General features: G+C 48.8%; 1 protein-coding gene across 2 annotated transcripts in view; it reads left to right on the top strand.

The window, feature by feature from the left end:
* Positions 1-14,088, top strand: part of KLHL18 (kelch like family member 18) — a 29,757-nt gene that overhangs the window by 4,830 nt on the left and 10,839 nt on the right. For both annotated transcript variants that reach the window (XM_074845007.1, XM_074845013.1), the window contains exons 2-4: positions 8,980-9,110; positions 9,284-9,424; positions 11,686-11,884. In XM_074845007.1, coding sequence (XP_074701108.1) covers positions 8,980-9,110; positions 9,284-9,424; positions 11,686-11,884 — 471 coding nt within the window. The remainder of the gene's footprint in view (positions 1-8,979; positions 9,111-9,283; positions 9,425-11,685; positions 11,885-14,088) is intronic.

Raw genomic sequence — 14,088 nt, 5'->3', positions numbered from 1 at the left:
AAGGTATTTGGAGGTGTTTAGTCCCTGAGCTGGAGATCCTGATCTGCTTTTTAATTGCAGAAAAGAAGCTACTCAGTATTTGTGCTCTTCCTGAACATTGTGTTTTGAAGACAAATACCCTCTCGAGATGAAAGCTGCTTGGGCAGCTTTATTTTCTGGAGTTTGCCTCTCACTTTAGGCCAAGGTACAAGTGCTCTCTGGGGACACATCAGTGGTTTGCTGGAAGCCTGTGAACTGCATTGCTTCATAAAACAGGGAAGCAATACTCGTCCTGTCCCTTCATTGATAAGTTTGGGTTCCTTATAGCTCCTGCTCACTGCGACTGGAGCCAGAGGAGAACCGAGTGCCAGGCTGGCACCTCCAGCGATCTCGGCTAAACCTCTGTCAAAAGAGAGAAGGTTTGTGTCTTGCCACATCCTCAAAGAGTGAAGTTAATGTGAGTTCCTCTTACTGTGCTGCTCCTCATTTGGTTTTGGATCACTCGAATGCCATATTTCCATGACTAACTTCAAGACTTCTCATTAGAAAAGTCTCTGAAAAAATAACACAAGCCTGGCAAGTTAAAATAGTTCCAAGCTGTAGAGAGGTTATATTATTTGTTTCATATACAATCCGAATCGGTCTGACAACTGAAAGGCCTGTTGGCTTTCCTCCCCTTCCAACCACAGTTTTTCCAAAGCAAACTGTTAACTCGAAAGCCCCCCAAACTCAAGCAGATGCACCCGAGAGAGCTGCTGCCTGCCGAGCAGACGCAGAGGTGGAGGAGCCTCCCTTTGTCCTGCCATGGCAGATAAGTGGAATTCCAGACAGCTCAGGCTGCGTGCCTAATTTCGGCAGGGTGCTGGAAAACCCTGGGCCTGGCTGCTCTGCAGATGTTTGAGCACGTTTGTGAGATCCTTAAGGAAAACGAGCTTGGTAGGAGAAAGAATATCTTTTTATTTGAGGAGCTGGTAGATTTAAAAAACAGATAATCTGTTATGCATGTGAGACCTTTAGGTTAAGGATCTTATTTAAATCTTGTCATGCAGCAGTAACGAGCTACTTTGGATTACGATTGGACTTGTTTTTTCACCCGAGTTCTCAGCTAGCATCAGTGCTGTTCCCCTTATATAAAAGACGAGTATTTTTAGCGCTTTATGAAGACGTTAAACCTGAAGCGTTAGCAGAAACCACACATTTCTGCACTGAGCTTTTTACTCTGTTTCTTTGAGCATGGCAGAAAGACTTTCCTGTCTGACTTCCAAACCCACTTGCTCTGGTTTTTGTTTGCTTCTCCTTAAAGCAAAAGTTGTCCTACAGCTTCAGGTGGGCTTTGGTGACCTGGGTATTTAAGCTGGTGTCTGGCAGGGGCACTGGCAGATATTCTGTGCCCAGTTAGGAGCAGGATGCTGTGGGATGAGTTCAGAGCAGAGGCTGGATGTTCTCTGTGTTGCCATCGGGGTTGTCAGAGTAGAGGAGAGATTTGGGATTGCTGTTGTGAAGAGGCTGGGGGGAACGTGGCAGGGAACCGGGGTGCCTGTGGCTGGAGGGGCCCTCAGCTGTTGAGTTACCCTCAAGCTTGGGTTTGCCAGTCCTTCAGGAGCGTGAAGGAGGGCAGGGCTGGAGGAGATCCCCTCGGGATGCTCCCTGTCCCCGTGGGAAATGGAGGGACCGGGGTCCAGCAAGGCAGTTGGGCTCCTCTGACTTGGAAGTGAATTATCTGGGAACGTGTGTTTGTTGTACATGCAAAAGGGATGTCTTTTCTGGCTCAGAGCAATTAGTTACCATTATATCAGCAGGACTCTAATTAGTCTAGACCAGAAGGATGTCTGACTTAATGGCATCAGTCTCTTGATTTTGCCCATGCCAAGTTTGATCTAAACTCTTTCACTTCTCGTCCAGCTGCTCTTTGGGTGGGGAGGAAGGGTATTTATTTCAACGCCTGAATTTTGATGCAAGATCTCTTAAACTTTACTGTTCCATTATCTTCTACCTAGCAAAACTTTGCTATGATGGCTTGGACACTAGCTTAATTTCTCCTATGGCCTCTCTGTGACCTGAATGCCAATGTCATGTCAGGAAAGATGTCGTCTTTTTTTTTTTTTTTTTGAGAAGATCTTTGCAGCAGAGAACTCGAGAGACTTCTCAGCTATGCAGGATAATGATAACGTGAAAACAAGAGATGCCTTTATGACACCTACAGCATTTTTCTGTGGAGAAAGCTTCATTGTACCTTGGAACTTGCTAACATTTTGTGGATGTGGGAGGAGTGTAAGGGAGAGCATGCCTTTTATTACCCAGTTAGAGAACATGTTGAAAGGGAATTCTGCGATGTTTGTGGTCAGAAAGGATGCTTTGCAAACAGTATTTTTTCCCTTAAAAGAAAGGCACCTAAAATGATGTATTGTAAAATAGCACATCCCTGCGGAAAGGGGGAAATCTTGTGAAAGGTAAGGTGTTCCGCTCAGGCGGTGAAAGGGGTGACAGTCCTGCCCGAAGGATTTATCCTCAAGCCTCTTCCCAGTGAGCTCGCTGATGTGGAGTTCTTGGGGCGTTTCTCTTTTTGGTGCTTGTATAAATAGCTAAATCTCACTTAGCGATGTGGATATGGTTAAGTTTGAGGTGGTTTCGTTTGTGCCTGGAGACAGTCCTGAACTCCAGGCTCCACAAGCAAAAGATAAATGCCCTGATTTGTGTTTAACTCAACAGGAGCGCCTGATGTCTCCAACATTGCAGGTATCACCACGAAACAGTCTATTCTTGCAAACAAGGGCTTCTACCTTCAGCTGAAAGTTGAAATCCCCAACCAAGACCAATTTAGATGCATGTCCCATGATGACACAGAGCGAGGGAGGCCAAATACTGGGTGACATCCCAACTTACAGCCATTTCTTGGCCGTTTGCCCCATGACACCAGGTAGGAAATAAAATCCTGTTGCTGCTGTCGGAGATGCCAGCTCTCTGGGTTGGTGGCATCCTGCCCTTTGGACACCTCAGTCCTGGAGTGTATACAGTATATAAAATAAAAAGGAAGATCATTTGTTTGAGACAACTTTTGAATACGTATGGAAAAGGCAGCCAGTTCCAAAGGCTGCATGGCCAAGTTCAAGCTGCTCCATAAAATCAAAACGGGAACTGGGCAGACTGTCCCTGCCAGCCACACATAGTAAGGACAAAAATGGGGTTTTCCTCAACCAGACAAAGCTTTTTCTGTATTTTCTTCATGTTCTGCTGGTACTTCTGGAATTAGTGGGCAGGGCTGTGATGGATTTTGAGCAAGGGGGAGCCCGTCTGTGGTAGGGTGGAATGATATTAAGTAGTACATGCTCTCTTTTTGCTTTGGCATTATGTGAGCGTAGCATGACTCCGTCAGGCGTAGGAAGGCATATTTATTTGGTCATAAGGAAGGGAGATCGTTTGGCTCTGGAGATAGGGAGCACAGAGACAGACACAAGGATGAATCGAGGGGACATGCACTGTGTGCTCATCCTTGGACGTATTTTTCATCTTCTACGGGAAAAACAGGTATTGTCCTTTGCCTGCAGCAAGAAATTTAGTTGTTCCTTCAGGACTTGCCATTAAGTGCTGATGGTATGAACATAATGATAGCTTCCCAATTTATAAATCTCCCCGAGGGCCCTCTATCATTACAGGAATAAGTTTTAAAAAAAGGAATTGCAGGTTTTGTCTTGTCCAGTACCAGGAAGCAGTTTCTGTTCAGCTGCTGGCGATCACGGCGGGGATCAGCTCTTTGCTGATGCAGCTCCGTGGATCTCACTGCTGACAGGGGCTGGTCCCAGTCTTCCCCCTTCCCCTGCTACGACAGCAGAAAATTATTCCCTTTTTTGTACAGCTTCTTTCCGTTTTCTTGCCCAGAATGGCAAGGTCAGGCGAGCACTAGCGCCAGGGAAGCAGTTGTGAACTACATGGCTTCATCTGCACCATCCAGCTGCAGCCCACGCATAGATGAGGGCTGAGCCGGGACAGGAGGTCAAGCCCTGCACAGAGGTTTCTCTCTGCGGGCAACCAAAACAAACTGGTTACTTCAAACCCTGCCTTGCCTGTGCAGGGTCATTCCTAGTGTGGTTAATCTGCTAATTCCCCAAGGTGAAACCCTTCCCTTAATGAAGGGCGAGTACCGCACCGGGGGAACAATCCTCTCCCTTGTCGCTGCTCAGAGCCGGAAGGGTGGTGCTGCCCAGGCACAAGGTGTTTCATCCCTGTAATGATACAGCTCTCATTAACCTGTTAGGAATCTTGCTGATTGACTATAAATGATTGCTTTTGGAATAGCCAGGCGTCTTATTTATAATAAGGTTGTTTGGCAGCAGCCTGTGGTGGGGTGAGGTGATGGCGAAGCCGCCCTGAAACTGGAGCGCGGTGGAAAGCTTCAGCTCAGCGCGGACTAAGTGCTAAAATCTGTTGTGTTTGGACTTAGAGCCTAAAGCATCTCTTGTGTTTTTATCCCTTTCTGCCTCTCCTAAGGAGAAATGCGAGCGGTGGAGATGCAGTTTAATATACGCATCCATCAGAGAGGGAAGGTCAAAAAAAAAAAAAAGGGCTTGTGCTGCAAGCAGGATGCAGAGGTCTGGAGCTGCGGTGTTGAACGCCTTGGAAGAAAAAGGGCAGGTGGTTGCAGACAGTATCTGTCTGGTTCAGCAGCGATGTTGCCAGTGGCTGTCTCTGTGCTGTGGTCCCTCATCACTGCCCAGAGCGACAGCACGATGGCACGTGGGGAAATGCAGCACTGGCAGAGGACATGGGAAGCTCTGATTGACCTTGTGCTCAGCCGAGAGGGAAGCATGAGCAGTGCTGCTGAGCTGCTCAAGGCTTGGGAAATCCCGGGGTGCAGCAGACTGCGTAAATCCCAGGGACTGAAATCGGTGAATTTAACCATGGTGCAGATGGCTATCCAACACACAGACCCATCGTTTCAAAACTAAATCTGTTTTAAAAACAAATTTGAAGCTGGTGATGCTTTTGTACTTTACAGTTATTTTCCAAAACAGAGGGCTTTTTCTTATTGTTGGGTAATGCTGTAGACTTGTTTGAGTAAATATAACCTTGCTTTTGAAATTGGTATTAACTTCAGTTATAAGGTTAACTTTGGTTGGAACTAGGGGATCGCTATGCGTTTGAAGCAGGTGTATCATTTTAATGGGTGCCTATTCAATTTTAATAATGCTTTTTGTTTTTAAAAGGGTGAAATGGCATTTGTATAGCTGTGACTTTTGGCAAATTGTTCTCGGGTGGAAATGAAATGCAACTAAAATGTTTTTCTTGCATGCTCAACCACGTTCTGTGCTGCCTGGATGGGAACACTCCTCCAAATGTGTCTTGTAGTTAAGAGATATATTGAACCAAAGTATTGCAATTGGACTGACTTCCTTCCAGGCACTTTCAAAATTCTAGAGAGATGAGGCCTTGTTCTTTCACCTTGTTTCAAGCCAGAGAAATATTGCAAGCAGAAATGGAGCTTTTCTGTGGTTTGGGATGTTTGAGACACCCGGGAAGGGGTTGCTCTGTAGAAGCTGGATGCTCCAGGCCAGCTCCTAGTTGGTGACTTCCAGCACTGCACTCCTCTGCCCTTTAGTTGCAAACATTTTCAGAAAAAAAAAAATAAAGAATTGCATCTCATATGAAAGAAAATAGCCTGGAATTTTTAATCAGCCCTTTGCCTTTGAAGAAGGAACAGACCTCTCTTGTGCTGCAGGCTTCATCTGTGGGCATGTATCTCTTGCTTTAGCAGCAGTGTCTATCCCCCAGCTCCAAAATGACACCGGTAACACTTAGACCTTGTTCTGCGTGTGGCAGCGAGGAGCTGGCGAAGTGACAAGGACAGGCCAGGTCCTGCCACCGAGCTACCCGAGGCCTCCTGCAGCTTCTGCCAGCTCTGCGCGGCACGTCCCAGGCTGGCGGGCGTTGTGTGCGATGCACGAGAGGTACAGCATTCGGGTATGTAAATTGTGAGACCCATTTCATTGGCTTTGCCAGTGTTTATTCCTCGTCGGGCTGGGCCAGGAGCAGCTGCTGCGGGCACAGCTGGTGGAGTGGCTTCATCCACTGGGTAGGAACAGGCTGGGGAGCGCCGGAGCTTGCCGAGCAGGTCTGGCATTTCTGAGCCTCGGGGATGGAACGTGGACAGGCTGAGCAGCGAGTTAGTCATGGAGGTCAACCAGGTTGTGGCTGGTCAGATGTAAACTTTTCCCCAGCGAGAAGTCCCAAACAAAATAGCTTCAGCACCTAAATCTCCTTTTTTACCTGTCTTAATCCTGTACCTCTTGTGCTTCTCTCACGAGCAGCGCCTTGGTCACTCGCTTACATGGAGAGATGAACAGAAGCAAAGTTGTTGGTGTGCACGTGTGCTCGACTTGGCAGTTAGCCATGCAGCGTAAGGAAATGAAAACCCCCAGCCCTTGGCACAGTGAGGTTTTGTCAGCTTTCAGCGGTGCGCAGGTTCTTGAATCGCTTCCTTCCTCTTACGGGCTTTTCTCATTAAACTTGGGGTATTTATCAGCATTTTAAAACCTGTTGTGTTAGAGAGGCCAGACCAGAGTTTGCGCTCGCTTACAGGAGGCTGCGTAAAGCCAGGGTGGGGGACCCTGCTCTGCAGATATTTGTTACTTAAACGGCACTGGGCCTTGTCGCCTTGAGCTCAGTCCCTCTTTGACCATGGGCTCCTTCGCGAGTCCTAGCAGTCTTGACTTCTTTTGTCAGAGATTCCCCATCCCGCTGCATGCACACATGCCGATGATTTTTCATGTTGAGGGACCGTGGCCTTGCTGCTGTAGCGCTGGTAGAGCTGTTGTCTTAACTTCCATGCTTGTCCTTACCAGCTTGCTGCTGTAAAATATCCATCCTCTTGCTTTCATTACCTTATTCTTTTCTGCTTCATCCCATTCTCTCCTGGAACATCGTAGCCCTCATCTGCCAAACAAGCCCTCTTATTCCTGCCTCTGTCCCCACCAGGGTCTGGCTCCTGCTCGATGCCAGCACAGGAGAGCAGGAGGTGAAGGTAAAGCATGAGCTAAATTAATGACTGAGTGAGCAGAGAAGGGAACAGAGCAGCTGAGTATTTGCTGGTATTTGTGGCACAGCTCTCAAGTCTTGGAGCCTCTGGGGTGTCTTACATGTGGTTTTGGGTTAGTAGAAGAGATTGATACTGACCTTTACCCATCCTGAGCGAACAAGTCACCGTACAAGTGTATAAGTGAGGTTTTTTTCCATGAGCTGTAATAGTCTGTGCCATTGCACTCGCTGCTTTTGCTCTGGGCGTTGGGAACTCTGCAAAATCCAGAGCAGCGGGGTTTGTGCAGGAGAATCCAGGCACAGTGGGCAGCATGGGCAGGGGTTCAGGCCACGCCTAAGCTGACCAGGACAGAGACAAGGCTCTCCAAAAGCGGTCCTGCCATTGCTGGGCTGGAGCAAGTCTTGGAAGCTGTTTGACTGGATGTTTGCAGCACTACTTTAAATTGGGAAGCTCGGGCAGAGCAGGCTTGCCCCTGCACCCGAGGCACACAGTGCCGTGAGCTGACCACACGCTGAATGTTTGTCGTTGTGCAGGCAGGCACGCACGGCGAGCAGCTGGGTGGTCAAGCTGGTTTTAAAAAAATCTTGTAAACAGCATTTGTGGCAGCTGAGTATGCTTTTGTTTAAAAAGGAAAAAAAAAAAAAAATCCCACTTGCTTATGCATCTTGTGTAGTGCCCAGTTCTTCTCTTTTTTTCATGTGCCAGGAATTTTGCTTTCTAAACTCCCAGCAAGTTGTATTTACTGGGTGTGAGAGCTCTGGGCCTAGAGGGAGAGGCAAGGCACTGTTGGGAACCGTGAAAACCCCGAATGCAAACAACGTTTTTGTTAATAAGCTGCCTAGACATGAAAGGGTGATGAAGCTTTTTGTAGAAAAGTGCAGAGGAGAAGAGAAAGGCTTCTTGAATGACCTGGAGAGTAGGGATCTTCTGTGCCAGCTTGTTTGTCTCAGCAAAACAAAGCTCAAATGGGAAAATCTTGCTTAAGTGGGGAAAAAGGGCAGTTCTATGCAAGCTCAGATGGGCATAGACTGGTGTGAGTCAGGTTAGCCTGGAAATTAGGGAGGAAAAAAGCTTAGAACCAACAGAGGGAAGTAATCAGAGCAAAGACCTGTGTAATTCAGGAGAGGATAAAATACCGTGTAACATCTGCAGGAGTGAGAAGTGGAATCGGAGACGCAAGAAGCCCCTTCCAAGCCTCGCTTTATAGCTCAGGAAGGCTCTTCAGAGGAGATAGATCTGAGCAGGTATAGCAGAGCTGGTGAAAGTGAACCTGCAGAGATTTAAAGATGATGAGCCCATATGAACCTCTAGGTTATAGTGAAGGTGACTGGCTCTGCGCATACGTGATGGCTGGCCGAGAAGAAAAGCACGTGGGATTTAACCTGTAAGCCGGTCATCGGTTCAGATGAAGAGCTAAGGAAAAAGGGCAGCTTTTAGTTCTGCAGAATAGTTGCAGTCCAGGACACAGGGTGAGCCTTCATGTACTTGGGGTGTCCCGGGGTCAGACGGGTGACGTGGGATCGGTGATTGCCAGCTCTTAAGAGCAGTGCGTTATCTGAAGTGGGGCCACGGGTGAGCATTTTCTGCCCTGAACAGCTGGGGGAAGCAGATGTGGACTTGAAATCTGTGCGTGCAGTTGAATACCAAGTTGATTCATGTAAACACGTGGTTCTGTGGACCTGGCTGTTCTCTGTTAGCCATCAGGAGACGACCTGCTCTTGGGCTGTAGTACTGCGTTATCATTGCCCAGTTGATCGCCCGTGGCAGCTTATGAGGCTGGAAAACTGGATTCAAAAGTTTGAATTTAAGAGACAGGCTGCTGCCCTGTTTGCAAGTGGAAATTGTCCAACTTTCAGCCAACTTTCGGTTACTGCTGGGCTGACGGAGCTGTGCTACAGTGAATTATCTGGACCATGCGGTTGGTGGTGGATGTGCTGATCTTCCCTCCTTCCCCTTTTCTCTCCTTTTAGGTAGGGGACCATAAATTCAGCGCTCACCGAATCGTTCTGGCAGCTTCTATCCCCTACTTCCACGCCATGTTCACCAACGACATGATGGAGTGCAAGCAGGATGAGATTGTCATGCAGGGGATGGATCCCAGGTAACGCCCCATATCCAGAGGCGCCGCGAGCGCTCTGCAGGCCTCGCTGTTGCACGTGCAAGGCTTGAAAGCCTACCCTCTGGGTGAATGGTGATGGAAAAAGGTTTTCTTTTAGTAGTCTCCTCTGCTAGGTTAATTGTCAATAAATTCTGCCCTTTCTCCCCCTTGTTTAGTGCACTTGAGGCTCTGATCAACTTTGCCTACAACGGTCACCTGGCCATAGATCAGCAGAATGTCCAGTCTCTGCTGATGGGGGCGAGTTTCCTTCAGCTGCAGAATATCAAAGATGCTTGTTGCACTTTCCTCAGAGAGAGGTAAGGGGTTGTCTTTTAGCTATGCTTACTGCTCCCTGACAGCAGCAAGGTTTTAATCATCTGTGTCTGGCTTGGGAGGGAGCAGGATGTCTCCTGCCAGCGTGATAAGGAGGTCTGGCTCCCAGGACTCGCCATTCTCATCGCCTATAAAATAACTGTTCTGACTTAGGAGATGCTACAGCTGGGGCACAGTATAAGGCCTTGGCAAGCCATGGGAATTAATACCTAGAGCAAAACTGAGTGAACATTTCCTTTGTTCAGAGTTAGCTAGCCGGTTGCACATCACAGTGGTGCGTGACTGCCTCTACTGCTAACGAACCCATCCTCGCAGTAATTACCCTTTCCGCTGTTGCGTGTGTAAGAGGGGAAGAACAAAGGGACTCGGCCAAGGAGCTGGACAGGAAGCTGTGGCAGAGCCTTAAATTGGTCCCAGGTTTTTCAGTTCCCTTGCTGGTGTTTGGCTTCAGGATTGTTCCAGCAGCACGATCTGGAGACGGAAAAGCTGGGCTGTTCTTTGGAAAAGTACCACACACATTTTCAGATTGTGCCAGGGAGTCTTACGTGGTTAATTCCCCCTCCCTTCCCTAGCTTGATTTCTCTGCAGCTGTTCAGTGTATTGTGTGGTGTGATATTAAACATGCCTACCAAATACATGGAATATCTCAGCCAGTTTTTCTTCTTTATTTCTAAATAGAGGTATCCTAAAACCATGCTTTGGGGAGAAAAAATGTTTTTCCTCCGTGTTTAAGATGTCTCAATTTTCAGTCTCCTGTGCATCCTGAGTTTCTGCAGTTTGTTTAAAATTAGGTTATGTAAGATTACAGAGTATTCATTTTTCTTGCAAAAACATTTTATTTGAGGTGCTGAATATGACACCAAGCTGGAAAGAGATGTGTTGTGTCGATTTTTGAGTCCCTACTAGCTTTAGGTAGCTGTATCCATACACAGATTAAGCAAGGTGATTTGGTTTCTCGGATTTAGCTGCCATGGTTTTTCCAGGTCTGCTAGGAGCAAGTAGGTGTCCTAAGTTAAATCCTAGATTTGAGCCTGCAAACTGTCACTTTGGTTAATAACAAGAAAATTAGTGGACTCTGACTGCTCTGAAGAGCTGGAACATGCACACTGAGCTCTCATTCTCAAATGGAATTAAGACCGGGGATATTTTTAGGCCGCTGTGCACAGACAGGTCTATAGTGCTGTAACCAAGGCCTGTGTGAGCCCTGAGAGCCATCCTTGCGTGAAAGTGCCCCCCATCAGTGCTGTGTGTTTGCTCTTAGCACAGCGTGGGGCAGTCACTGAGAGTGCTGTCCCCACAGTGGACACAAGCGATGTCACGTCCTCTGTGGACACACTGTCAACAGCCGGGCCTGGCTTTTGCAGACCATTAGACATTGAAACCATCAGAGCCCAAGGTGTTTTCCCTTCGTAGGTAGCATTTGGTTTAGTATCTGGTGATTAGTGCCACAAAACAACACAACTGTCGGCTCTTGTTGAACGGTGACATGCCTGTACTGGGCAGGGCTTCTTGTTTGGGCAGGAGTGTTCAAGGACACGTGTTGTGTAGGGCAGGTGGTTGTGGCAAATAACATCTTCTCCAGCTTCTGCGTGCCACTGCGCAGCTTTATGCAGTGGCTGTTTGTCTGTGCTGGGGAGAGGCCGGGGTCTGCAGCGGTGGTTCTCACTGTCTGACCTCCAACTGCAAAAGCATCTTTGGGGATAAAGCCTTCTTAATCGCAGGAAATGGCTTTATGAAGCTGCTACAGATGCTGTTCTGTAGCACTTAAAAAAGACGTAAGATGAAAAACAGAGACTGATGGTTGGTATTTGCACAATGTGCTTGATTCCAGCTTTGTCCCATACTGGAGTTAAAAAGAAGGTGCTAGATGCACAGCCCAGGCACCCCGAGATGTGGGAGGGAGGGATTGCTGTGCAGAGCCTCTCGCTTCCCCTTAACTGACAACCTGCAGCCATCACGCAGAGCCAGCTGAGTCTGTCCACTGGCTCCTTGGCAGGTCTGAGGGGACATTTTTAAGTTGTGGTTTTCATCCTCTGGCTCTGCTGTGGATTCACCTTCAGATCTCTGTGTAGGTATGTTCATCGGTGAGCTGGATCCTGCCACCACTGAAGAAAACACAGCTGTGGCTTTCCCCGTATCACGTATCCTCTGAGGCTTGCGTTGCTCCACTGAACCTGTTTGTAATTCTTTCGATCCTTCCGTTAAACTGACATTACTTTTGCTCTCCCCTTCCCCTCTGTCCCAGGCTTCACCCTAAGAACTGTCTGGGAGTGCGGCAGTTTGCAGAGACGATGATGTGTGCGGTGCTCTACGACGCTGCCAACAGCTTCATTCATCAGCATTTCGTGGAGGTATCCATGTCTGAAGAGTTCCTGGCGCTGCCTTTTGAAGACGTCCTGGAGCTCGTTTCTAGGGATGAGCTCAACGTGAAGTCTGAAGAGCAGGTGTGTACCTGGCTCAGGTCCCAGCAGAGGTAGTTTTTCCTTCGGAGGGTTTTTGGTGGCTTGGGAGTGGAATGGGATATGGCCTTATTCCTGGTCTGAACGAAGCTGAGAAGGTGTCCTGGCATGGTGGGGACACTAAGAAGTGCTAGACAGAGCTGTGGTGACTGCCTGAGCCCCACTTCTTGTTGTGCTGCCAGTGTTACCTTGCTCAGACCATAGATTTTGCAAAACATTGTTTTAAGGTGTTTTGATTCATCGGTGACAGATCCTGAGACCCTTCAGCTGTGCCCCTTACTGTTGATAAGTGGCTGGTTCTGGGGAGGAGGGGCTGAGGGTGTGGGCAGTAGCAGGGAGCCCTTCCTCACAGAACTCATGTACAAGTCCAGACAAGTACTTCTGAGGTGTGAAGAATTTTCTGTGAGCGCTGCAGCATTTTATAACAAATGTTCCACTGAATTTGCCATCAAGAGGCTCCTCTAGACTATCTTGTTCCTAGGAAAAAAAACAAAGCGTGGCTGAGCAACCTTGAGATGTTTCAACAGCCTTGAGAATCTGTCAGTGGTGGGCTGACAGTCTGCGGGAGAACAGAGCCTGTCCTCGAGCCAGGAAATCTGTCCTGCTCTTTCTGAGGAGGTTCCTAAGGAGGTGACAAATGAAAAGCAGACCTACAGCTATCTCCGTGTAGGGTAGGAGTGTGCTTTGTTAATCAGGCTGTCTGAAACACCCCTGAAATGGGCAGGGAAGGGAACCTGCTTCACATTCCAGCCACGTTGCTATATCATACCACAAATTTGTCTCTTGCTGTTTTTTCCAAGTGGATCCTTTGTGGAGCAGGTAGGAGTCCAAAGAGTCTGTCCCTGGTGACATTTCCTCATGTCCTGACAGGTGCTAGCCCCCTCTTCAGAAGTGACTGTGTTTTAGTGCAGTGCAGCTCATTTGCTGGTCATAAAGCACCTTGTAGAGTGGAAGTAAGTTTGGTTTTTGGGGTTTTTTTGTGCCCAGGTGGCCAAGAAGGCCAATGGCATCCTGGCTTGTATCAGCACTAGTGTGGCCAGCAGGGACAGGGAAGGGATCTCACCCCTGTACTCGGCACTGGTGAGGCCGCCCCTCGATGAGTGGGTTCAGTTTTGGGCCCCTCACTCCAAAAAGGCCATTGAATGACTCGAGCGTGTCCAGAGAAGGGCAACGGAGCTGGTGCAGGGTCTGGAGCACAGGTCTGATGGGGAGCGGCTGAGGGAACTGGGGGGGTTGAGTCTGGAGAAGAGGAGGCTGAGGGGAGACCTCCTGGCCCTCTCCAACTCCCTGAAAGGTGGGTGCAGAGAGGGGGGATGAGTCTCTTGAGCCAAGGAACCAGGACCAGGCCAAGAGGGAATGGCCTCAAGCTGCGCCAGGGCAGGGTCAGACTGGCTCTTAGGAAGGATTTCTTTGCAGAAGGGGTTGTTGGGCATTGGAATGGGCTGCCCAGGGCAGGGGGGGAGTCCCCATCCCTGGAGGGGTTGAAGAGTCGGGTTGACCCAGCGCTGAGGGATCTGGTGGAGTTGGGAACGGTCAGGGTGAGGTTCATGGTTGGGCTGGAGGAGCTTCAAGGGCTTTTTCAGCCTAGATGATTCTGGGATTCTGTGATTCTAAGCTCACCGTGGTGCTGATGAAGAAGTACTTTTGCACTGAAAGCCTCAGGAATGGTGATGTGAGAGACTCCATATCTCCACCGTAAAAGAAGTTCATAATTTTGTTCTGGTCCTGCTGGAGTTTTCTCCACCACCACCGGTTGCAATAAAAGACCACCCGAAGTGGGTGTGTAATCTGGTTGAGAGGACAGCTATCCTGCGAGCTGGCAGCCGTGACCACAGTGACCAGTTCTGCAGAAGAGGGGAGTCTGCTGTGGGTTTGTGAGCTCCCTGAGCTGAACCTGTGAACAGCAATGAGGCTGCGGTGGGTGACGTTGGCCTTGGAGTGTGACCCCGCTCAGTGCGATGGCTGGGGACACCGTGCTCAGTGGGAGCTCTGCCTTGGGTGACGGTGATGGGACTTGGGTGTAGTCACCTGGGTGTAAGTGCAAGAGGGTAGAAAGACAACCCAGCTCGGCCTTTAACTGTGAGAGTCCTGTGAACCAAGGAGTACGTGTCTCCAATTAAACGAGTCGGCGGGCTCCTTTTGTAATCTGGAGTCATCCAAAACGGGGCACGTGAGCAGTGCTTTGAAGA

This window comes from Strix aluco, chromosome 1, assembly GCF_031877795.1.
Source record: "Strix aluco isolate bStrAlu1 chromosome 1, bStrAlu1.hap1, whole genome shotgun sequence".
NCBI lineage: Eukaryota > Metazoa > Chordata > Aves > Strigiformes > Strigidae > Strix > Strix aluco.
Note: the sequence above shows the minus strand (reverse complement) of the source record. Positions and strands in the feature narration are given on the sequence as shown.